We start from the raw sequence: 25997 nt of genomic DNA, 5'->3' as shown, positions 1-25997 counted from the left end.
ATTCAGTGTACAGCATCCCTCATTTGGGATTGGTAACAATATTGTAAGGATTGCAGGATACTGCTGGAGGAAAATATGGAAGATAAACTAGTGATAGATGGTCTTAAATTTGAAATATGATTTAAAGATTGAAGAATTTGTTCACATAAAATATGGACCACTTTAGAAGTGAAATATTTAGTATAGACCTAAAATAGAAAAGCTTATATCTATGAATATTAATATTTCAATGTACCTTAATCACAAAAGTAAATTACATTGTTTGATATCCTCATTCACCATTGAAATATTGAACAGATGTAACTTGTTGATATAATGTTTTGCTGCCTACGAACATCCTCTTCATACCCAGTTACACTTATTTTGAAGTTAGCATTGTCATGGAGGAAATATGGTGACTAGTAGTGAAGCGATAGATTCGCTGCTCAGTCAACATAAGTTAAAAGGGAAGACGGGTGCTGCCAGGCATGGAAGTAATTGCCCTGCTATACTTTTGAAGTTCAGTAACTCTATGCACTTCTGAAGGAATAGATGGAATTTTGGTTAGCATCTCTTTAAAAAAAACACAAAACCTTACATGTAACGAGCTCTTGGTTAAGTTCTAGAGTGTTAGTCTAGACAAACTGAAGGGGCTTTCATTCAGCCTGAGCCACATGTTGTACTTCATGATCAATGCGCAATGCACCCGTACGTTAAGTAGAACTAAGAAATGTGCTTTTGGTATAGATTGAACAAGTGACAGACTGTGGTTGTTGGGGAAGTGCCACCACATGCTGTTATGCTAAGTTCCAAGCCAATTTAAAGTTGTAAGACTTTGCAGTAGTCATCTTCCCAGTGATTCAGTACCTGTTCAGAAAGAGGTTGTCTGCCTAAAATGTACCATTAATTGGGTAGCAGGATGACATGGCAGGTAGTGCTGTTACCTCACAACTTTAGGGACTGATGTTCAATTCTGATTTCAGGTGCTATCTACAGATTTTTTTGCTGTGTTTCTTCTGGGTGCCACTTAAGCAGCTCGATTTGCTACAGTAAATTAACTTGGTTGATTAATATTTTTGTAAAAGTCTTGTGTAAGCCAGAGAATAAAGTGAAATGGAAGTGAACTAATAGAGGGGAAATGAGACTGAATGATTGCTCCAGTGGGGGTTGTTTAGATCCGATGGGCTGAATGGTCTCCTGTGATACAATATTAAGAAAGCATGCCCAGGGCATTGAGCCTTTCATTATTAAATGTCCTGAGTATTATGTGACCTGAGATGGGGGTAAGAACCTGAAAGCCTAAGTGGTGGCGTTTACATCTGAGTAAGATTTGTGGTTTAAAGCATGTTGAGTACATTTCAAGCAGATGATCTTGGGGGTTTTGAACTTTTGGAAGTGCATTTTTTTTACCTTTTAAGCACTAAAACTAGAGGGCATGGATTTAAAGTGAAGAAGGACCTGAGGGACAAGTTTTTCTATGCAGGCTGGTTGGTATGTAGAACAAGCTGCCAGAGGAGGTGAGAGGCAAGAACGTTAACATTTTAAAAAAAAAACATTTGGATGGGTTTCAGGATAGGCCAAATACAGGTAAGTAGGACTAGATCAAGAAAGCACCTTTGTTAGCATGATGTGCCAAGTAACCTGTTTCTGAACTATATAAAGTTTGGAATTCCTCACTTGAAGAAAAATCATGGGATTGAGATTCAGGGGGTTGAGAGGGATAATAAATTAACAATAATGAAATGATGGCGCTGACTTGATGGGCCAAGTGCCCTAATTCTCCTGTGTCTCATGGTCTAATTCCTTTAGTGTTGCTTGAATACTTGCAACTTGAAGTTAGTTTGAATTAAATTCATATACAAGAGGAATTTTATTTTCAATATATATAGCATTTATGGAAAGGAGAAGGAAGATGAGAGTTAAATTAGGGCACTGTTTTAAAGTGTTGTTTGTGGCACTACTTATTTGAACTGTACGTTGATTTATTACCACATTGGCGCTTATGGTGATGACAGTACGGATTCTATGTATGTCATTGAATTCAACTGCAGTTATTTACCTGGAAAGGTTTATTTTAGTCAGTGGATATAAGGAAATGATTATGGATTGAGGCCTGAGAAACAGCTCTGTAAGTCAATGTTTGGAACCAAATAAATGGGGTGGGGGGAGGAGGTGGAGATGAGAGGTTGAGTCAGAAACTTGTTATATTTTCTGGGTCCTCTAGCTACTTTTAAATACAGGATAATTTCACATTATATGGGCTTTTTGTATCAAACGGAGAATGCAGTCAAGAATATTAGGATAGCTATTTTAATTTTGTAAATTAGATTTTGCGGGAGTGCTTGCCTGTGAAGAAGAAATACTTTGGTTTGGTGTCTTATGCATATTGAGTTAGCTGATTACGATTGAATGGTGTACAGTTATGTCAGTCAAAAATCAAGCCTTGCATACTACCCACTTGCCCACCAGAATCATTGCGTTTGATAAAATTATTTTTGGCTGTGTTCCTTTGCTTGGTGCACAAAATCAAGCTGCTACTTGGGAGGTTTTGTTGGGCAGAACTAGAGAGGTTACTTATAATTAGGCAAATAGCAGAAAAGGAAGAAAGTTTTGTTATTCCAACCAACAATACTTGCTGAGGCATTTGATTATTCCTCACCTTTATTGTTGTAGAAACCAGTTTGATTTAATGGGGGCTCAGTTCACTAGGGTATTCAAATAAGCTTGCATGTACAAGGTCTTATAGAGAAATTCTTATGCAAGATATGTTTTGTCATATGGAAAAAACTGCAAAGTTTTGAAAGTGCAAGTTCACATTTAATAGAAGCTATTGGCCAAATTGCCTTGACTGGCCTGTACTTCATATCTGCCTCCAACCTGATCCTAGTAGTAGCATGGCTCTAAACAACTGTAAAGCCTTGCCACCATGCTTTATACTACCAGAAAGAATTTTCTATTGTCACTAAATATTTTTGTTTGCAGGTGTTTGGAAGCAATGGAAATTTATTGAGAAATGTTTTCTACTACATAAAAGGTGCAAATCAATTGAACAAAGTTGCTTTTGATGATCTCATTGGGCCATGTTAGATGCATAAGGTTGAAGGTTGAGGGTCTGTTTACAGTGTTTCTGGGTCCTTGGGTGGGTAAGATTAAAAACAATGCCCAGGCTAAGTGGCAGCTTCAGGGACTCGACAGAACATTGTTTGTGCTGACATCTGACCCCCATTGAATTTTACACTATAGTGTGCAGGTGCAGAAGTTTTGAATGTGCTAGTTCAATTTTTAAGGGACCTGCTGTTAATTCATCTGTACTTTCTGGATCATTGGGTCGACAAAAATTTTTAGTGAGATTTGTAGTGACATCCTTGGTAGAATTAAATTACTCAAATTGCTACGTATCTTTGAAGTCTGAGTTTTCTATGTGTAAAAAGTTATTTGAAGTTCTGTTTATTTTTCTGTAGATAATTCTCATAGAGCATTTGGAACAATTTGCCAGCTGTGATTAAAATGTCCAACTAAACATGTTGAATAATATTTTTGGGATATGATTACTGAGGAAGTGTGTTGTGATTGAAAGTTATAAATTGTAAAATTAGTTTAAAGTATAACTTTTACATTTGCTGGGGGAGGGGTGGGGTTCGTAATGAAACTTGGGCCTCAATCAATCAAGAATTTACACCTTCTGGTTTTAAAGGGGCACTAATTTAAATACAGTTGTTTTTATTGCAGATATGTGTAACAATGTGTGCTGGTTTGGAGTGAGTGGCACTGTAGATTTAAAAGAATGTGTGACAAAAATATAGTACTTCACCAGTGTTGGTAGAATAAATTTTGTTTGTTTTTCTTGCAGAGCAACAGCTACCCACCAATGTCAGACCCATACATGCCCAGTTACTATGCTCCTTCCATTGGATTTCCATATTCACTTGGTGAAGCTCCCTGGTCAACAGGAGGAGATCCTCCAATGCCATATTTAACAACATATGGACAAATGAGCAATGGTGAACATCACTTTATACCAGATGGTGTATTTAATCAACCAGGGGCCTTGGGGAGCACCCCACCATTTTTGAATCAACATGGATTTAACTTTTTTCCTGGGAATGCAGACTTTTCTACATGGGGAGCAAGTGGATCTCAAGGGCAGTCAACACAAAGTTCTGCATATAACAACAGTTATGGATATCCGCCAAGTTCTCTCGGAAGAGCCATAGCTGACGGACAAGCTGGATTTGGAAGTGATTCTTTGAGCAAAGTGCCTGGCATAAATAGCATTGAGCAAGGCATGACTGGACTGAAGATTGGAGGAGATATGACAACAGCTGTCACTAAAACTGTAGGTTCTGCTCTGAGTAGTACTGGTATGTGCAGTAGCATTGTTGCTAATAGCATTCCAGCAACAACCACTTCAGCGCCTAAACCAACGTCATGGGCTGCTATCGCTAGGAAACCTGCAAAACCTCAGCCTAAGCTAAAGCCTAAGACTAACGTAGGAATAGGTGGGTCTGCAGTGCCACCACCACCTATAAAACATAACATGAATATTGGAACTTGGGAAGACAAAGGTAATGTGCCCAAAGCCCCACCTACACAGCAAGTTCTGCCTCCTCAAGTTGTTATCCAGCAACATCAGCTTCCACAGCAGCCAATTGCTATTCAGACCCAACCAGCACATCACCCACCACAGCATGTAGGGCCTCAGCAACCTCAGGTTCAGCAGCAGTTGCAAAGCCGCTGGATTGCTCCTCGCAATCGGGGAGCTGGCTTCAATCAGAACAGTGGTACTAATAGTGAGAGTTTTGTGTTGGGTATTGCCTCTTTAAGCACTTCACCGCCAAGTGGAGAAGTACATCCTGTATTGGAAAAACTGAAAGGCATACACAACTACAACCCCAAAGATTTTGACTGGAGTCTGAAGACGGGTCGAGTATTTATAATTAAAAGCTACTCTGAGGATGATATACACCGTTCCATCAAATATTCTATTTGGTGCAGTACTGAACATGGTAATAAACGTTTGGATGCTGCTTTTCGTTCCTTGAACAGTAAAGGGCCACTCTATTTACTATTTAGTGTAAATGGAAGTGGACATTTTTGTGGAGTGGCTGAGATGAAGTCGGCCGTGGACTATAATGCTTACGCTGGAGTATGGTCGCAGGATAAATGGAAAGGCAAGTTTGAAGTGAAGTGGATCTTTGTAAAAGATGTACCCAATAACCAGCTACGGCATATTCGTTTGGAAAATAATGATAACAAACCGGTTACCAACTCAAGGGACACACAGGAGGTGCCCCTAGAAAAAGCCAAGCAAGTGCTTAAAATTATTGCTACTTACAAGCATACCACTTCAATCTTTGATGATTTTGCACATTATGAAAAGCGTCAAGAAGAGGAGGAAGCCATACGTAGGGTAAGTATGGAAGAAATTGTACCTGTGGTTTCCACTTGTGCCATGTGGTTCTGCTTATTTTTTCAGATTACTGTTGAGAAGACAACCATAAATCAGGTAACCGCTTAATATTTGTATGAAGTATGTCTGTATTGATGAGCTATTGAGTGTCGGTCTTAGATTCTTGAAATATTTAAGACTTTGATTAATGATGCACAGTTCATGAATTAAATGAGTTTTTAGACAATTTGATGTATACGATTTGTATTGGCATGGTGCAAGATACTGCAGTAAAGGAATCAGATTGCCTTTTCTTTCATTATAACAATTGGAATTGCTTTGTTATTGTCACATATACCAAGGCACAGCTTGTCATGCATACTGTTCGTACAGATCAATTCATTGCGCAGTGCATTGTGGTAGTACAAGGGAAAACAATAGCAGAATATGCTGTAACAGCTAGAGAAAAAGTGTAGTGCAGGCACACAATAAAGTGCAAGGTTATAAAGAGGTATATTGTGAGCTCAAGAGAGTCTTATCGTACCATTTACCATTAAGTAGTCTTATGCCAATGGGGTAGAAATTGTCCTGTCCTTGAGCGTGGTAGTACGTGCTTCCAAGCTTTTGTATCTTTAGCCCAATGGGGGAGAGGGGAGAAGAATGTTTGGGATTAGTGGGGTCTTTGTCCATATTTCTTTGCTGCCTTTGATTATGCTGACTGCTCTACTAAGTTTTTGGAGGGCAGCTGTGATATGCTGAGCTGTGTCCATAACACTGCATGTTCTTGTAGTCATAAGCAGAGCAGTTGCCAAACCTAGCCATGATACATCCAGGCAGGATGCATTCTTTGGTGCATAGATAAAAGTTGGTAGAGCTTGATGGGGATATGCCAAATTTCTTTAGCCTCCTGAGGAAGTAGAAGAATTGATGAGCTTTCATGGCTGTGGTGTCTGTGGATTGGACTAGGACAGGCTATTGGATTTGAAACCTTCAACCAGGATGTTACAGTCCAGTATAATATAGGACCGATATAAAACAAAGATCACACTGTCACTGGAGATATTCTGAACTCATGTAAAAGAGTGCTAAAGTAGGGAAAGCCATAATTGTTGCATTCCAAGCACCAGTGAGAGGGGACAAACTGAAAAATTAAGAGAAACATTCAGAAGAGTCATTATACCAAGAGTTTTTAAGAAAATATGATTGAATTAAAGGGTGTCACAAACACAAGAAAATCTGCAGATGCTGGAAGTCCAAAGCAACACACACAAAATGCTGGAGGAATTTAGCAGCCAGACAGCATCTATGGAAAAGAGTAAACATTTGCCGTTTTGGGCCGAGACCCTTTATCAGGGCTGGAAAGGAAGGGGGGAAGTCAGAGGAAGAAGTCCAAGGTGGCATGTGATAGGTGAAACTAGGGGAGGAGTGAAGAGCTGAGAAGTTGATTGGTGAAAGAGGTAAAGAGCTGGAGAATTGGGGATCTGATAGGAGAGGACGGAGACCATAGAAGAAAGGGAAGTGATGGACAGGTAAGGAGATCAGGAGAGAGAGGAAAACAGGAAATGGGAATGATGAAGAGGGTGAGGGGGGGCAATTACTAGAAGTTTGAAAAATTGCTGTTCATACCATCAGATTAGAGGCTTCCAGATGGAATATAAGGTGTTGCTTCTCCAACCTGATTGTGGCCTCATCATGGCAGTAGATGAGGTCATGGACTGGCATGTTGGAATGGGAATTGGTATTGAAATGGGTGGTCACTGGGAGATCCTGCTTTTTCTGGTGGTTGGAGCATAAGTGCTTGGTGAAGTGGTCTCCCATTCTACCTCGGTTCTCACCGATACAAAGGAGGCCACACCAGGTGCACTGGATATAGTAGGTGACCCCCCCCCCCCCCCAAGAGACTCACAGGTGAAGTGTCGCCTCACCTGGAAGAACTGTTTGGAGCCCTGAAGGTGGTAGTGAGGGTGGAGGTGTAGGGGCAGTTGCGGCACTTGTTCCATTCACTTGGAAGTGTGCTACGAGTTTTGTCACCCCCCTCTCTCTCTCTCCCCCCCTATTACCTTCATGTTGTTATCAGTTAATTCTCCACCAAGATCTCTGGAGGTCAGTAGTGAGATAGAAACTTAATTGGATAAGGCACATTGATACTCTGTCTACAAGAACAGGTCTGATTAGATGCTTTTAAAATCACAATGATGCAAAGACTATATATACAGAAAAAATTAGGATTATGATCTAGGATAAAGCAGCCTGTTTGATCAACATGTAAGCATTCATTCCTTCAGGTTGTGCCATCTACAAAATGTTTAGGAGTATCTACCAGCTGCAGGATCTTTACCACCCAAGGAAAAGACAGTAAACACAAATGAACATTAAAATCTAAATTTGTTCAAAACTTATGTGCCATCCTTGCTGGTAAATAATAGGCTGTTCTTTCATTGTTGTGACTTGTTTAAAATCATGAAATTTCCGAACTGTTAACAGAGTGGAAATACGTTGGCCTTATAGACTGCAGCAATTCAAAACAGAATCTCACCACAACTTCTCAAGGCTAATTAAGTATCGGTAATAAATGCTGGCTTTAAGTATGTCCATGTACTATGAATTAATGAAAAGGGCACTTCCGTAAATTAAGCAAGCTGTTTCCATCATAGTTTACTTTGTGCTGTTTCCAGTACCTTTTATTTTCTGGCCCCTGTCTATGAATGGAAATTTATTGCGGACTTAATGATCTGTAGTACGGCTCTGAATTTCGGTTTAAGTAACAGAAACAGTTGGTAGGACATTTGTAGTGTGAACTTTGCCATTTCTGATTGGAGGAAAGAGTGTTTATAATTTGAAAATGTGAAAGGGCTGAAAAAGAGCTTGATAACAAAGATTTTGCTGTTTCAATGAAAATCAGTCATTCTAATGTTCAAATCAATAGGGCCAATAGTCATTTTTGTTTTGAAGGAGCAGCTTTTCATGAGTTGCAAAGAGAACATTTTAATCTTTGCAAACACGCAGCTATTGTGTGAGTTCTTTTTACAAACATTCTTAAATTACAGCCATAAATGTCAAAGTGTGGTTGAATTGATCAAGATCAAAATCTTTTCCTTGAAACACAGGAAAGGAATTGATGACAATAAGTATATTGTGCGTTGTGTTTCTCATGTTCTGACACCCATGTTACATCAAGATAAATGCATTATAATGTTGATTTTTAAAACGTTTAGTACAACCTCTTAGAAACTTGATAAGATGTTTGGTGCATTTCACTTTATGTGGTGCACAAAGCTTTTTTTTTAATGCCTAGATTTTTGAATTAACTTTGATTACAAATGGTCTACCCAGCACTGTCATCTGGATTATGGAAATTCACCCTTTTAAAATTCCCAAATTACTCAAAATTTGAGAAAGTAATAGAAAATTTTCTCAATTTTTGTTTAATTACTCGGAGCTGTGGAACAAAATGATTTGGAATGACGTGGCTGATATGGATTCTGCTTAAATGCATGTTGGCATTTTGTTCTTGGTCTTAAAGTTACATTGGCTGTCAAAGTTCGGAGTAAATATACGTCAGCATATACAACTCTCAGATTCATTTTCTTCAGGCATAATAAATCCAATAACTATAATGGAATCAATGAAGGATCCTGCCACTGTGCAAAAGATGACAAATTGTGCAAATACAAAAAATAATAACTAAATAAGTAATAAATATCAAGAACATGAGATGAGTCCTAGGTTGTTGGAACAGTTCAGTGACTGGAGGAGTAAACTTCAGTGAAGGAAGTTATCCCCTCTGGTAAAGTCAGGAGGCCCAATGAGGACTTGGGTATTTACTTACTTTCTAAACTTGGGTCTTGTAACACCAGCTGCATCTTTTACCTCTGGCTGATATTTGATAGTGCAGTTTTGGTTGATAATTTGTTTGTCCTCATCACATGTGTTACCATGCCATCTGGTAGATAAATTTGGATTGGCTGTAATTACCTCCTGAGGCAAAGGGATGCTCTCTCAAAGCAATGTGAGGAACTTAACTTCATGGAAATTAATTTGTTGAACAGTATAGTGTAAACATGAGGTAGATACGTATGTTTGATACACTTCCACCTTTGTAGGATTCTGTCAGCGTTTTATGTATTGGGAAAATGAGCCAAGCCATTGTTAGCCTTTCATTTCTGCCAGTTCATTGCTTGAAGAACATACTGCTGTTGCAGTTTGGCTTCCATACTGGTGTTTTTTTTTAATTAACAAAATATACTTCATTCCAAGATAAAATTATGTACAATAAACCATTCAATGACTCTCAATCCTTTACAGATGTTTCCACTGTATTCTATACATTTCCACACTTATAGCCACTCACGTGACACTCTGTTTCATCTTTACACACCATTGTTGAGGGGTATACTCCCCGCCACCTGACCCCTCCCACTCCCGCGGGGGAACAGCCCTGAACCGTGATCCTTCCCCACCAGTTTCAGTGCGTCCCTCAGCATATACTCCTGGAGCCGGGTATGTCCCAGTCAGCAGCATTCTGCCACGGACATCTCCATGTGCTGGTAGACCATCAAGTTTCAGGCTGACCAAAGTGCGTCTTTCACCGAGTTAATGATCTGCCGGCAGCACCAGATGTTGGTCTCTGTGTGTGTCCCTGGGAACAGCCCGTAGATCAGAGTCCTCTGTTACGCAGCTGCTGGGGATGAAGCGTAACACTAGCCCGTCCATCCTCCTCCACACCTTCTCCACAAACTCATAGTGTGCAAAGAGGTGGGTCACTGATTCTCCTCACTGCAGTCCTCTCGTGGGCAGCGGGGTGTGGAGACGATGTTCCGGGCAGGTGTTTTTTTTAAAACACTAAAATTAGCTCGGAGTGAAAATATTCAGATAAATTGGAGGTCTGTGGGTCCTGTCCTATTTTTCTGTCATTTTTTAAGTTGTTGCAAATTTAACACTATCCTGTCATTCTATGATTTCTAAGACACCATTAGTAAAATAACGGAATAAAGGGAGAAAAGAAATAACAGAACAAAATTTTGTTCAAAAGGTTGATTGGAAATTCAACCCCTGTCCATTCCTATGTACTGGTTACGTTTGCAGACCTCAAATAAACTCTTCTCGGGCTTTCGGTTAGGTACAAGTATCAACTTTAACTGACATTTCAATGACAAACTCCACCATCTTCATCAGGAACGATGCCTAGGCTCGTCCAGTCCAGGGGTATATATACCCCTGTCATCCATCCTTCCTGATTGGTTAGTCCTCAACCAATCATGTTCTTGCTATCCCACTTGGTTTACAATCAATGAAGATGTTGGAATTTGTCATCGAAACATTGGTTATAATCGATACCTGTACCTGGCTGGAAGCCCAAGAAGAGTTTATTCGTCGTATATGCCGGGAAAGCACTAGATCCTTTTACAGACCCCCATAAAGGTGCACCTTGAGATTTCTGTGGGAAACATGGCTTTCCAGATTGAAACACTGAGTCTAAATATTAATGACATTAAGATAGGAGTCAAGGCATATTTACAAAGGACATTTAGACTCTGCAACAGGATTATAGATTGAGTGGGAAAAAACTTGGGCTGCATTGAGAATCAAAAGGTAGAATGTTTCCTAATTGGAGAGAAACTGGAAATTGAGTGTAGAGATCTAGGTGTTCTTGTGCATGAATCATAAAGCTAGCTGCCTGGTGCAGCAAGTAGTTAAGAAATCAAGGCAATATTGGCCTTTTAAAAGTGAATTTGAGTTTGTTATGTTCATACAGAGGCATGGCACGTAACGAATGAACTTTCATTGTTGGTGCACAGTAATCTAATGGCTGGTCTATTCTGGAGTAATTACAGTTTTGAGCCACAATTTAAGAAAGGACATACTAACATTGGAGGATGTCCAAAACTCCTTGGTTGACAGAATTGTCTTATCATAAGCAGGTAATGTGGGTGTGGTCTGTGTTCTTGGGAATTTTGAAGAATGAGGTTAATCTTAATGAAGCATGAGAAGTCATGGCAAAGTAAATATTTAATTCCATGAGTGGGAGAAATCATGAACAAAGTGACCAATTGGGGTACGTGGAAATTACTTCTGTGGTGGTCTCTGTCCTAGATGTTTGTGTTTGGTGGATTATAGGAGATATTTAAAAAGGAAGTTAATTTTTGAATGCTTTGTAATTCAGGACTACAAGGGAGTTTAAACCTGTTTATACTAAATGATTGAGCAGGACTAAGGAGTCCGGTGGCCTACTCTTGCTCCTATTTTCATATGTTCTTGTTCAGAGAAAGATGGTTCTGAGCACATTAACACAAATGTGTTTAAATACAATTTTAATTGAAGAGCTATGGTCAGCGCTGCTCAGTGGTGCCAAATACCTTAACTCTAGAATGTTTAGTTAATTAGTTCATGGCCTACTTATCCATTGTTTCTCACTATTGATGGCTGTTCTTGGTTGCTTGGTACATTTTTCAACTCTAGTGTATTGCTCACTGTTATATAGACCTTGTGTTAAATAGTTGTTTGGTGTCTTTTCCACAGCTGATCCACATGATACTGCCTCTGAGTATTAGTACATTCATTGGATATAGATTGAAGGCTAGTTCCTACTTAATAGTTTGTATGTTAACTAAAAAGTCTCAGAGAGAAAATTTGTTGCAGACTCACGTTATTAGTAAGTTTCATAAATGCCAAATGAGCAGATAATGGAGGTGAGATTACAGATACTGGAATCTGGAGCAATTAACATTTTGCTGGAGGAACTCAGCAAGTTGAGCAGCATCTGTGGGGGGGGGGAGGAATTGTTGATGTTTTGGGTGAAAATTAACCTTTTTTGTTCTAGTTGTGTTTAAAAAAAATTGTGCATACTTTTATTTTTCTTGTGAATGTTGCTTGTATGATGCTGTTGCAAATAAATTTTTCATTGCACCTGTGCACATATGTACTTGTGCATATGACAAAAAACTCTACTTTAAAAACCCTGAGTCAAGACATAGTAGAGGCCTGATAGCAAGTATAAAGAGAAGGGGAGAGGAGTGAGATGAGCCAGTAGGAAATTTGCGGATTGAAAAATGTTGGGAGATGATGGGCATATGGAGCCACAAGGGGAAGGGTAGAGTTGGGAGACAGGCATGTGATAGGTTGTAGCAGAAGAAAAAGGTCAATGGAGCCAGATGGGGGGAGGTTGAAGCTGCAGATGGCTGGTGTGACAAGAATACACATAGATTAAGATGTAGCTGGCCTGGGCTGGCACCAGTGGAATTAGCAGTTGGTCTGCCACCTGTCTTCAGGAGAGAGAGAGATAAGGAAAACAATGGAGCAGCATTTGGAGATGTTAATGAAGGAAGGAGAGCTGTCATGATCGGCTCCCCCTTTGAACCCCGAACTGTTTGAATTGATGGACAGGCGATACCCCAGCAGGGGGATAAAAGGGACAGGTTCGCTAAGGCAAGTCACACACGACACCCGAGGTAATAAGACCCCTGGAAGCGGTGCGTCTCTCATAAGTCGGTGGGAAGTACCGGGCCATAAACGCACAGGGTGGAAAGGCACGATCGGCGGGAACCTGGTGTGTGTCCACCCTTGCCTGGGTGCCAGGTTCACCGCAGGGAAACGATCATATCTGGAAACGGAGGGGTCACGGTCGGTGACCTCAGATGACATCACAAAGGACTCGCCCGAAAGCTGACTGCGAAGGTCTGTGTGGAAGCCTTGAATATTCATTCGTTTTTGCTCTCTCTCTCTCCTTCCCCCACACTGTCCATCTCCCACGGCAGCGATTACTGCGAACTGAACTTTGCGTCACTTTGAAACTGGTCATTTACCCCTAGACAACGATAGAGCTTGATTGATCCTGTTATCTGAATTCTGTGTACATGTGTGTTTATCATTGCTGAACTGTTGCATTTATTATCCTTTTGATTAGAGTACTGTGTTGCTTGTTTCTTTAATAAAACTTTCTTAGTTCTAGTAATCCAGACTCCAACTGAGTGATCCATTTCTGCTGGTTTGGCAACCCAGTTATGGGGTACGTAACATAAGTGGGGTGCTCGTCGGCGATTTTGAACGCTAAATTTGGGACAGAGTAAATTGATTGGGTCAAAATTCCCGAAAGAAAGAAAAGACCAACAGCAGAAGTGGAGGCTGAGGAAATTATAAAGGCGCCGACCTTGGAGGCATGAGAGGATGCCAGGAAATCGGAATTGGTAGCTGTGGCCAAACAGTTGAATCTTGCTAAGGGAAAGTCGACAATGAGGAGATACACAGAGCTATCGTAGAGCACTATGTATCTAAAGGTGTGTTTCCCCAAGGCGAGCTGGAGGTGGTGTCTATTGAAAAACCTGCTGGAGACGCAGTACAGGTGCAGCTTGAAAAACTGAGACTCGAGCATGAGTTCTGGGTAAGGCAGTTGGAGCGAGAAGAGAAGGAGAGAGAGTTAGAAAGGCAAGAGAGAGAGAGGCAGTTGGAGCGAGAAGAGAGGCAGTTGGAGAAACAGAGGGAAAGGGAATTCGAGCTGGAGAAGTTAAGGATAAGGGCAGAGCAGGGGCCCGTGCCGAACCAAGGTGGAGGGTTCCGGGCGACCCAGGAGGTTAGGCTGGTTCCCCCATTTGACGATACCGATGTGGATCGGTACTTCCTCCATTTCGAAAAAGTTGCTACAAGTCAGGACTGGCCGAGGGATAAGTGGGCTATTTTACTTCAGAGTGTACTGAAAGGGAAAGCCCAACAAGCTTACTCAGCTTTGTCCGTGGAAGGTGCCCAGAGGTATGAGGTGGTGAAAGAGGCCATTCTCAGGATTTATGAGTTGGTCCCGGAGGCATACCGGCAGAGGTTCCGGAATGCGAGGAAGCAGTGGGACCGCACGTATTTAGAGTTTGCTCGTGAGATGCAGACATTGTGAGTGTTGGTGCGCCTCGAAGGGGGTAGAGGGGGATTATGACAGACTGCTACAGCTGATCCTGATTGAGCAGTTTAAAGGCGTCCCTGAGGGTATGAGAACTACCTAGATGAGAAAGAGGCAGCCACGTTAGCCGCAACCGCTAAGTTAGCGGATGAGTATGCGTTGACGCATAAAATGAAGTTTGTCCCGAGTAAAGGCTACCAGAAGGGTAGTCAGGACGGCGGGGAGAGTCCGCTGGAAAAGTCAGAAAGTAAGCCAGGGACTAGTGAGAAGGATAAGGTAGACCGGGAGCAGTCTGGTAGGAAGTCTCCTGGGGTCGTCTGTTATAATTGCGGAAAAGTCGGACACTTTGCGTTCAGGTGCTTTGCCCCAAAGAAGGAGACGGGAAAAGGAAAAGCCGCGATTTTGACTGGCTGTATCGAGCTGGTAAGTGAACCGCTAGGACAGGACAGGTCTGCCAAAGTTCAGGAAGGGCACGAGAAGTTTATCTTGGCCGGATTGGTGTCAGTGAAGGAGGGGTTAAAACCAGTTCTAGTGCGGATCTGGAGAGACACGGGAGCGTGTCAGTCACTAATACTGAAGAGTGTATTAGAATTTAGCTCAGAGACCCAGACTGGGGAGGTCAAGGTCAAAGGTATTGGAGAAGGGACAGAGACAGTCCCTTTGCACCAGGTACACTTACAAAGCAACCTGGTCTCTGGACTAGTCACGATCGGGGTGAGGTCCGAATTACCAATGAAAGGCGTGGAAGTCTTGCTCGGTAATGACGTCGCCGGGGGAATCGTGTTCCCAGTCGTGAGATTGACAGGTCAGCCTGCCAGCATTGAGGCTCCGCCCATGGACTCACAGGTTCATCACGGGACTGCGGTAGTAAATTTAGCTGAGACGTTTCTGCCAGCCTTGTACGAGAAGGGGGTAGAAAGTGAAAAGAAGGAGTGTAGTGAGACAAGAGGTAGTGAGGGAGCTGGGACAGACGTAACATTAGCCAGGAAAGAATTTGTGCAGGTGCAGGAGCGAGACGAGGGGCTGATGGTTTTGTTGGAGGAGGAAGTGCTAAGGAAGAAAGGGAGACCAAGTACCGTACCCGCAGATGAGGAATGGGAGGTGGTGCAAAAGAGTTATGGGGATGAGGTTTTTAACCTGGCCCACAAGGTACCCCCTGGTGGACATTTTGCGGTGCTGGAGGAAACAGTTGGTGGAATCATGAAAGAGGTTTACCGGCTGCCCAGGAGGAAGGATGTTATTGATTATGGCCGACGCGAACTGAGACGGTCACAGGCTTTTGATATGCTAACAAACCTAGTCGGTGTTAGCGCGGAAATCAATGAAGCTAGGGTCCCCCTGATAAGAGAAAAAAACCATTTTGAAAAGATGAGTATGGGATCGACCAGATGGGAGAAGGCTATTGTTTTGGCCAGCTCTGCTGATAAGGTCTCTCCCTTAATCCCCAAACAAAGCGACTCTTTAGGAGAAGTAATTAAACGACTCGCACACGTGTGTTTGATTGTCCCAAGGCGATGCAAAGAACTGGGACATTGGGTGGTGCTTGTTATAACAGGTCAGCCTTGCGAGCAATGTCCTATAGAATGAGTAATTCAGTGACTAAAGGGCTGACGAACACAGAGGTGTGTATTGGCGATGTAATACGGCTGTCTGAAGCCAGCTTGATAGTGAACCTTGAAAAAAATGAGTTCGGCCACACGAAGGTCACTTACCTGGGAATTGTGGTGACACAGGGGCAGCTGGCAGCGATGCAGGCTAAGGTGCGGGCTATCCCTGACATCCCAACCCCAACAGACAAGAGGGCCCTCAGAAGGCTCTTGGAGATGGTAGGGTACTGTAGGAAGTTTTGCAATAACTCTGCGGTTACTACCCCTCCCCCTCCTACTAAGCCCTTGCGAGAGAAAACTAAGTTGGAATGGGACAACCCTTGTTATTGTGGTCCGGGACGAAACCCAATGAGAGGTTACATTGATCGCAATTCATCAGTGTTTTTGGCCACTATGAAGTTTGCTAAGTTGGAGCCTGGTCTAAGGGATTATTAATAACACATATAAAAGGAACAGGAAATGTGATTGCTGACTGTCTGTCAAGGTGTTGACAACTTCAAACTCGCTGTATTAGCCAAATAGCTGATAAAGATGTATATTTGTGTGTATCAAATAATGTATTCATGTTTGTAATTTTTACCCCCGGTAAAAATCCTTAAAGGGGGGAAGTGTGACAAGAATACACATAGATTAAGATGTAGCTGGCCTGGGCTGGCACCAGTGGAATCAGCAGTTGGTCTGCCACCTGTCTTCAGGAGAGAGAGAGATAAGGAAAACAATGGAGCAGCAATTGGAGATGTTAATGAAGGAAGGAGAGCTGTCATGATCGGCTCCCCCTTTGAACCCCGAACTGTTTGAATTGATGGACAGGCGATACCCCAGCAGGGGGATAAAAGGGACAGGTTCGCTAAGGCAAGTCACACACGACACCCGAGGTAATAAGACCCCTGGAAGCGGTGCGTCTCTCATAAGTCGGTGGGAAGTACCGGGCCATAAACGCACAGGGTGGAAAGGCACGATCGGCGGGAACCTGGTGTGTGTCCACCCTTGCCTGGGTGCCAGGTTCACCGCAGGGAAACGATCATATCTGGAAACGGAGGGGTCACGGTCGGTGACCTCAGATGACATCACAAAGGACTCGCCCGAAAGCTGACTGCGAAGGTCTGTGTGGAAGCCTTGAATATTCATTCGTTTTTGCTCTCTCTCTCTCCTTCCCCCACACTGTCCACCTCCCACGGCAGCGATTACTGCGAACTGAACTTTGCGTCACTTTGAAACTGGTCATTTACCTCTAGACAACGATAGAGCTTGATTGATCCTGTTATCTGAATTCTGTGTACATGTGTGTTTATCATTGCTGAACTGTTGCATTTATTATCCTTTTGATTAGAGTACTGTGTTGCTTGTTTCTTTAATAAAACTTTCTTAGTTCTAGTAATCCAGACTCCAACTGAGTGATCCATTTCTGCTGGTTTGGCAACCCAGTTATGGGGTACGTAACATAAGTGGGGTGCTCGTCGGCGATTTTGAACGCTAAATTTGGGGCAGAGTAAATTGATTGGGTCAAAATTCCCGAAAGAAAGAAAAGACCAACAGCAGAAGTGGAGGCTGAGGAAATTATAAAGGCGCCGACCTTGGAGGCATGAGAGGATGCCAGGAAATCGGAATTGGTAGCTGTGGCCAAACAGTTGAATCTTGCTAAGGGAAAGTCGACAATGAGGAGAGAGGAGATACACAGAGCTATCGTAGAGCACTATGTATCTAAAGGTGTGTTTCCCCAAGGCGAGCTGGAGGTGGTGTCTATTGAAAAACCTGCTGGAGACGCAGTACAGGTGCAGCTTGAAAAACTGAGACTCGAGCATGAGTTCTGGGTAAGGCAGTTGGAGCGAGAAGAGAAGGAGAGAGAGTTAGAAAGGCAAGAGAGAGAGAGGCAGTTGGAGCGAGAAGAGAGGCAGTTGGAGAAACAGAGGGAAAGGGAATTCGAGCTGGAGAAGTTAAGGATAAGGGCAGAGCAGGGGCCCGTGCCGAACCAAGGTGGAGGGTTCTGGGCGACCCAGGAGGTTAGGCCGGTTCCCCCACTTGACGATACCGATGTGGATCGGTACTTCCTCCATTTCGAAAAAGTTGCTACAAGTCAGGACTGGCCGAGGGATAAGTGGGCTATTTTACTTCAGAGTGTACTGAAAGGGAAAGCCCAACAAGCTTACTCAGCTTTGTCCGTGGAAGGTGCCCAGAGGTATGAGGTGGTGAAAGAGGCCATTCTCAGGATTTATGAGTTGGTCCCGGAGGCATACCGGCAGAGGTTCCGGAATGCGAGGAAGCAGTGGGACCGCACGTATTTAGAGTTTGCTCGTGAGATGCAGACATTGTGAGTGTTGGTGCGCCTCGAAGGGGGTAGAGGGGGATTATGACAGACTGCTACAGCTGATCCTGATTGAGCAGTTTAAAGGCGTCCCTGAGGGTATGAGAACTACCTAGATGAGAAAGAGGCAGCCACGTTAGCCGCAACCGCTAAGTTAGCGGATGAGTATGCGTTGACGCATAAAATGAAGTTTGTCCCGAGTAAAGGCTACCAGAAGGGTAGTCAGGACGGCGGGGAGAGTCCGCTGGAAAAGTCAGAAAGTAAGCCAGGGACTAGTGAGAAGGATAAGGTAGACCGGGAGCAGTCTGGTAGGAAGTCTCCTGGGGTCGTCTGTTATAATTGCGGAAAAGTCGGACACTTTGCGTCCAGGTGCTTTGCCCCAAAGAAGGAGACGGGAAAAGGAAAAGCCGCGATTTTGACTGGCTGTATCGAGCTGGTAAGTGAACCGCTAGGACAGGACAGGTCTGCCAAAGTTCAGGAAGGGCACGAGAAGTTTATCTTGGCCGGATTGGTGTCAGTGAAGGAGGGGTTAAAACCAGTTCTAGTGCGGATCTGGAGAGACACGGGAGCGTGTCAGTCACTAATACTGAAGAGTGTATTAGAATTTAGCTCAGAGACCCAGACTGGGGAGGTCAAGGTCAAAGGTATTGGAGAAGGGACAGAGACAGTCCCTTTGCACCAGGTACACTTACAAAGCAACCTGGTCTCTGGACTAGTCACGATCGGGGTGAGGTCCGAATTACCGATGAAAGGCGTGGAAGTCTTGCTCGGTAATGACGTCGCCGGGGAAATCGTGTTTCCAGTTGTGAGATTGACAGGTCAGCCTGCCAGCATTGAGGCTCCGCCCATGGACTCACAGGTTCATCACGGGACTGCGGTAGTAAATTTAGCTGAGACGTTTCTGCCAGCCTTGTACGAGAAGGGGGTAGAAAGTGAAAAGAAGGAGTGTAGTGAGACAAGAGGTAGTGAGGGAGCTGGGACAGACGTAACATTAGCCAGGAAAGAATTTGTGCAGGTGCAGGAGCGAGACGAGGGGCTGATGGTTTTGTTGGAGGAGGAAGTGCTAAGGAAGAAAGGGAGACCAAGTACCGTACCCGCAGATGAGGAATGGGGGGTGGTGCAAAAGAGTTATGGGGATGAGGTTTTTAACCTGGCCCACAAGGTACCCCCTGGTGGACATTTTGCGGTGCTGGAGGAAACAGTTGGTGGAATCATGAAAGAGGTTTACCGGCTGCCCAGGAGGAAGGATGTTATTGATTATGGCCGACGCGAACTGAGACGGTCACAGGCTTTTGATATGCTAACAAACCTAGTCGGTGTTAGCGCGGAAATCAATGAAGCTAGGGTCCCCCTGATAAGAGAAAAAAACCATTTTGAAAAGATGAGTATGGGATCGACCAGATGGGAGAAGGCTATTGTTTTGGCCAGCTCTGCTGATAAGGTCTCTCCCTTAATCCCCAAACAAAGCGACTCTTTAGGAGAAGTAATTAAACGACTCGCACACGTGTGTTTGATTGTCCCAAGGCGATGCAAAGAACTGGGACATTGGGTGGTGCTTGTTATAACAGGTCAGCCTAGCGAGCAATGTCCTATAGAATGAGTAATTCAGTGACTAAAGGGCTGACGAACACAGAGGTGTGTATTGGCGATGTAATACGGCTGTCTGAAGCCAGCTTGATAGTGAACCTTGAAAAAAATGAGTTCGGCCACACGAAGGTCACTTACCTGGGAATTGTGGTGACACGGGCAGCTGGCAGCGATGCAGGCTAAGGTGCGGGCTATCCCTGACATCCCAACCCCAACAGACAAGAGGGCCCTCAGAAGGCTCTTGGAGATGGTAGGGTACTGTAGGAAGTTTTGCAATAACTCTGCGGTTACTACCCCTCCCCCTCCTACTAAGCCCTTGCGAGAGAAAACTAAGTTGGAATGGGACAACCCTTGTTATTGTGGTCCGGGACGAAACCCAATGAGAGGTTACATTGATCGCAATTCATCAGTGTTTTTGGCCACTATGAAGTTTGCTAAGTTGGAGCCTGGTCTAAGGGATTATTAATAACACATATAAAAGGAACAGGAAATGTGATTGCTGACTGTCTGTCAAGGTGTTGACAACTTCAAACTCGCTGTATTAGCCAAATAGCTGATAAAGATGTATATTTGTGTGTATCAAATAATGTATTCATGTTTGTAATTTTTACCCCCGGTAAAAATCCTTAAAGGGGGGAAGTGTGACAAGAATACACATAGATTAAGATGTAGCTGGCCTGGGCTGGCACCAGTGGAATCAGCAGTTGGTCTGCCACCTGTCTTCAGGAGAGAGAGAGATAAGGAAAACAATGGAGCAGCATTTGGAGATGTTAATGAAGGAAGGAGAGCTATCATGATCGGCTCCCCCTTTGAACCCCGAACTGTTTGAATTGATGGACAGGCGATACCCCAGCAGGGGGATAAAAGGGACAGGTTCGCTAAGGCAGGACACACACGACACCCGAGGTAATAAGACCCCTGGAAGCGGTGCGTCTCTCACAAGTCGGTGGGAAGTACCGGGCCATAAACGCACAGGGTGGAAAGGCACGATCGGCGGGAACCTGGTGTGTGTCCACCCTTGCCTGGGTGCCAGGTTCACCGCAGGGAAACGATCATATCTGGAAACGGAGGGGTCACGGTCGGTGACCTCAGATGACGTCACAAAGGACTCGCCCGAAAGCTGACTGCGAAGGTCTGTGTGGAAGCCTTGAATATTCATTCATTTCTGCTCTCTCTCTCCTTCTCCCACACTGTTCATCTCCCACGGCAGCGATTACTGCGAACTGAACTAAATTGAACTGAACTTTGCGTCACTTTGAAACTGGTCATTTACCCCTAGACAACGATAGAGCTTGATTGATCCTGTTATCTGAATTCTGTGTACATGTGTGTTTATCATTGCTGAACTGTTACCTTCATTATCCTTTTGATTAGAGTACTGTGTTGCTTGTTTCTTTAATAAAACTTTCTTAGTTCTAGTAATCCAGACTGCAACTGAGTGATCCATTTCTGCTGGTTTGGCAACCCAGTTACGGGGTACGTAACACTGGAAAATCAATAAGTAGGGATGAGTAAGGAACTTGATAGTGGAAATCATAAGGGGAGAGGTAAAGGACGGTTAGAATCAGATGGTGAAAGTTGATCTCATGGGAGAAATTTGTGGGTAATAGGCAGCTGGAGGAAAAGGAATGAAAATAGATGATGGGAGTTGCAGAGGGGTATGGGGAAAGAGGACTCCTGTCTAATTTCAGGCTTATGGAGTTGGACTAATACCACGGGTTCTCCCACCTAATCCTGAGCTCCCAAAGTTTTTTTTCTTCTTACCCCGCAGCCATTCTTACCATGGCCCTCGCCGCCTTCAGACTTTGTATCTTGTATCCTCCACCATACTTTTCCACTTGTTTTCCTGCTTGCCTGAAATCTGACCCCACTCCTCACCCTAGTTCCAATTCCTGCCAGGTTTCTACCATTTCTTCACTCCCCTCCCCTCCCCCCCACCCCCAACCATCCCCTCTGATCTTATCATATCTTCCCCTTACCAGTGCCACACTACTCTATAAGTCCTTGGCCGCCTTCACTGCCACAGTGAGTCCTACCCACACAACAACTAATGGTACAAAGCTTGTATTCTGCCTGGCAAGTCTATGGCCCAGTGGTAAAATTGATTTCTCCAATTTTGGCTAACCCGTATCCTCCTGTGTTTCCATTATTTTCCCCATTGCACATCTGACATCATCTCTAGTACTCCCATTTTTGTTTGCTTTTCCATGGCTACCTGTGCTGCTCCTGGTTCCATTCACCTACAATGCACGCATTTCACCCACTGCATCCTCGCTACCATCTGGTTTCTCTTGCTCTTCACCCTTCCTTTAATAGTGGCCGCCATCACACCAGCTTCACCCACCCCTTTCCCCACCTGGCTCCATTCTAGTTGATAATAACTGCATCCATTTGCCTCTGTATCGCAACTACACCCATTCTTCCCTACTTGGCTCCATTTGCCCATTATCCTTCACTCCTCCTTGGTCCACCAAATATGTACTAACCCCTCCTCCTCTTTATACTGATTCATTTCCCTCTCCACTCAGTAGCATCTCAATAGTGTGGGCAATTCTTTCAGCAACTCCCTCCCCTGGACCCCAACCCGCCTGCCACAGATTCTGCTCAGTTTTTATTAAACTGAAAAGTATTATGCTGTATTGGCAGCCTCTTCAGTAGATATTTAAATATATTCCTTTATTATAACAAGGCAAATCAACTTCCAGCCATTGACATTTCAGTAAGATTGTGCCTTGATTTGTTGTCAAACATCTGACATGACTCCCAGTGTAGTCTAGTAAAGAACTGAAATTTTTCACCTGGGAATTCCTACTCAGATCATATGCTACATCATACCTGTGTAGAATCTGATATAACATTAATTTCAGTGTACATTCCAGGCTTGCTGCTTAGAGGACAAAGGGGAAGGTAAGTATTTTTCAATTTTTATACATGGCTTAATGATACCAAAATTTTTGTTTCTAATTAATTTAAAATATTTTTAATAAATTTCAACCGTAATAGTTTTCAAAGATCTGTTTGAATCATTTAACATCCTTTGAAGTAATTGACAGTGATAGAAAATGCTCTCTCTCCATAGGGTGTAAGAGCAGAATTAGGCCATTCAGCCTATCGAGTCTTCTCCACCTTTCCATAATGGCTGATTCCAGATCCCACTCTACCGCATACACCTGTTTATCTGTCCCCCTAACTATAGAGTCCCTTATTACTTCTGCCATCCTCTTCAGTTCCCGACTCTTCTGAACCAGAGGGCCACCCTCAGTACTAGAGGCACGGTGGCTGTTGCTTCCCCCAGGTACACCTCTCCCCCCCCACAAACTGTACTCAAAATGGAGTACTTATTGTTGAGGGGGACAACCACAGGGGTGCTCTCCACTATCTGACGTTCGGCCTTTTCTCTCCTGACAGTCACCCATTTATCAGTCTCCTGTAGCCTTGGGTGACTACCTCCCTGTAGCTCCTCTCTATCACTTCTTCACTTTCCCTAACAAGCCAAAGGTTATCGAGCTGCGGCTCCAGTTCCCTAACACGGTCTCTAAGGAGCTGCATCTCAATGCACCTGGTACTAATGTGGCCATTGGGGACGTTGGTAGCCTCCCAGAAATCCCAGATTTGACACCCAGAACAGAACACTGGCTCTGCAGATATAACCCCTGTACCTCCAGCTTTGAAATATTCCAAGCTATCGCAAATTCCTCGAAAAACTGAATGAACTCAGCAGGTGGAGCAGCAAAAGAATGGGTGATGCATTGAGTTGAAACCCTACTTCAATTCTTCTGAACACTGCACCCAAATTGTAGTCACCACTGAGATCTTGCTACCTGACTTGCAGAACCAATAGGGTCAGCCCCCATATCACACTGGATACTTAAATTCGAATGGCCAGGAGTTGTTAACAGCAAGATGAGCTTGAATGTCCCACAACTTCAAACTTTTTTTTAATGCTTTTCAGTAAAGTACTGCTTTAAGTGCATGATTTAAAAAGTAATTCTTAAGTAACTTGGTGATTGAGCTTAATCTTACAATTACTTTTCTTGGGATCAGCTATTTAACTTGTGAGCAAGAAATCAATTACTGTATGACTATTTGCTTTGCTTTACTCTTTTTCTTCATATTGTTATAAGAATTTTCCCACTTATGACACTCTTCTCTTATGGGAGCTGAAACAAAATTGCCTAAAATCTCAGATTGTTTAAAAATTCTTGCTCTTCCTCCTGACGCCCTCCCCTTTACTTGCAAATATTGAATTCCTTAGAAGTTTTTTTTTGCCATCAATTTTCTGATGAACATGGATCTTACCCAGTTGTGCAAAATACTTGGGGAGTACTTTAAATGCTTGTTTTCTTTCATCTTCCTGCCAATTTCAATATGCAAAAAGCAATTAATCAATAAGGTATTAGGTCAGTTAGAAGGACAAATGTTACGTACACATTGATGACAACTCATGTTGCTGTGAATCCTTTTCCTCACACCTTGTATCTAATACAGTTACAGATGTAACCTGTTTGAAGTTGCTACTTACTAGATATTTATCTTTATGACATGAATGTTTTCCTGATGTTTGCAGGAGCGGAACAGAAGCAAGTAGGAACTGAATGGAGAAGCTCCACCACATTTACAACACTAATGATACAAACCTTGGAAATGCCTAGTATCTTCAAGGAACATGATTATTGGAACTTTATTGCTCAAGGCAACCTCTACAGAACACTTGAACACAAAATTGGCTTTCTGTGTTGGTTCTCGTTAATGCATTTGCCCTTGTACACTTGTCTCACAAAACACATTTGAGCGCTATAACTTTGTCAAGCACTTTCTGCCATCCTAAGCTTTTATCAGTAATTCCTGTCTTTCTGAGCTAACCCTCTTAGATGAATTACAGAAATTGAGTGAAAGTGAGAAACCAATAACTTTTGATTTGAATTCGTCTAATACTAACAATGAGTGTAGGTTGGTCAATGATATGAGATTTCAAAATGCTTGGCTCTTCAGAATATTTTCTGTTGTGGGATTTTTAAGTTAATTCTAGCTCTTTTGAAACAATTTGGATATCGTGTAATTTTTAGTTCAATCAGATAAATCCGATATAATGCCTATGTGAAAGTTATTGTAGACAATAAAGCAAATAAATTCAATTAATATTTTGCCAAATGTGAAACAAACCATAAGTTATGCAAGATTCTTACCCAAATTATTCATGGTTTTGAAATATTTTTAAAAGTGTATGTGCAACCATTTGAATGCAATGATTTTTTTTCTTGTACTTTGTATTACATAGGCTTCAGAAAAGTACATTTGTCTGAGGAGATACTAGATGTTTGATACGACCATTGATGAAACTGTCCTAAGTAAATGTACCTCAGTTTGATTTTTAAATTTTAGACTTATGTAATATCTTTTAAATACAACTTCCTTGCTTTGAATATATGCCCTTCTGGCAGGAAACTATCATGGAAGTGATTTTTTTCCTCTAAATGATTCATTAGCTAAATAAATCCATTACTTCTTTAGTGAGTGTTATGGCATGAGTTAATTTACAATGTGGTTTCACATTTTCATTTTTCTGAGTACTACTTTACAGGGAATGAACTGATTTAGGAGATACTGAGCCCATTGTCTCCTGTTTACATATACCACATATATTCGGTCTCAGTGATGTAATTGCCTTAATTTATAATGTGTATTTTCAGTAGGTACCAATAGCCTAATAGAAACAAAATGGACTTTTTATAAGCACAGTACTTAAATCACTGTTCATCCCTTGAAGGCTATTTAATTTATTTTAGTGCATTATTTTCAATGTATTTAAATTTGGCAGTCTCCAATGTGATCCTATAGTTGTCATGTATAATGTCCTGGGTCATTTAAAATCTATGGCTTTGTCAGGGGTGCATACTTAAGAGTTTGCAGTGCCCAAGTAGTTTAAAACTGCATTGTGTACACAAAGTCATTATCACATATGATTTCATCGCTTCATTTTTGCATATGTTGGAATTAAATTAACTAGTATGAAGACATTTGAGTGTGAATTAGCATCGATATGTATAACTTCTATGCATTTACATCATGGAGTTCCATGATTCAAATGTAATTTTTTTTTCTTGAAATCCAACTATTATACTGACATAAGTTGGTGCAGTAATTGGAGAAATAAGAATGCAAAAATGCTAAGCTTCGCAGACTTTTGAAGCCATTTCTTGGTCTTCTGACTTACTTTCTAAATTGCTCTTAATTTTCCTTTGATTTAATCTT

The 25997-nt window shown here is 42.6% G+C and overlaps 1 protein-coding gene across 3 annotated transcripts in view; it reads left to right on the top strand.

The window, feature by feature from the left end:
- Positions 1 to 25255, top strand: part of ythdf3 (YTH N6-methyladenosine RNA binding protein F3) — a 37259-nt gene extending 12004 nt beyond the window's left edge. For all 3 annotated transcript variants that reach the window (XM_072254451.1, XM_072254450.1, XM_072254452.1), the window contains 2 exons: positions 3830 to 5389; positions 24313 to 25255. In XM_072254451.1, the coding sequence (XP_072110552.1) occupies positions 3830 to 5389; positions 24313 to 24333 (1581 nt within the window). In that variant the 3' untranslated portion in view covers positions 24334 to 25255. The remainder of the gene's footprint in view (positions 1 to 3829; positions 5390 to 24312) is intronic.
- The last annotated feature ends 742 nt before the right edge of the window (positions 25256 to 25997 follow it).

The sequence above is a fragment of the Mobula birostris genome, chromosome 1 (genome assembly GCF_030028105.1).
Source record: "Mobula birostris isolate sMobBir1 chromosome 1, sMobBir1.hap1, whole genome shotgun sequence".
NCBI lineage: Eukaryota > Metazoa > Chordata > Chondrichthyes > Myliobatiformes > Myliobatidae > Mobula > Mobula birostris.
Note: the sequence above shows the minus strand (reverse complement) of the source record. Positions and strands in the feature narration are given on the sequence as shown.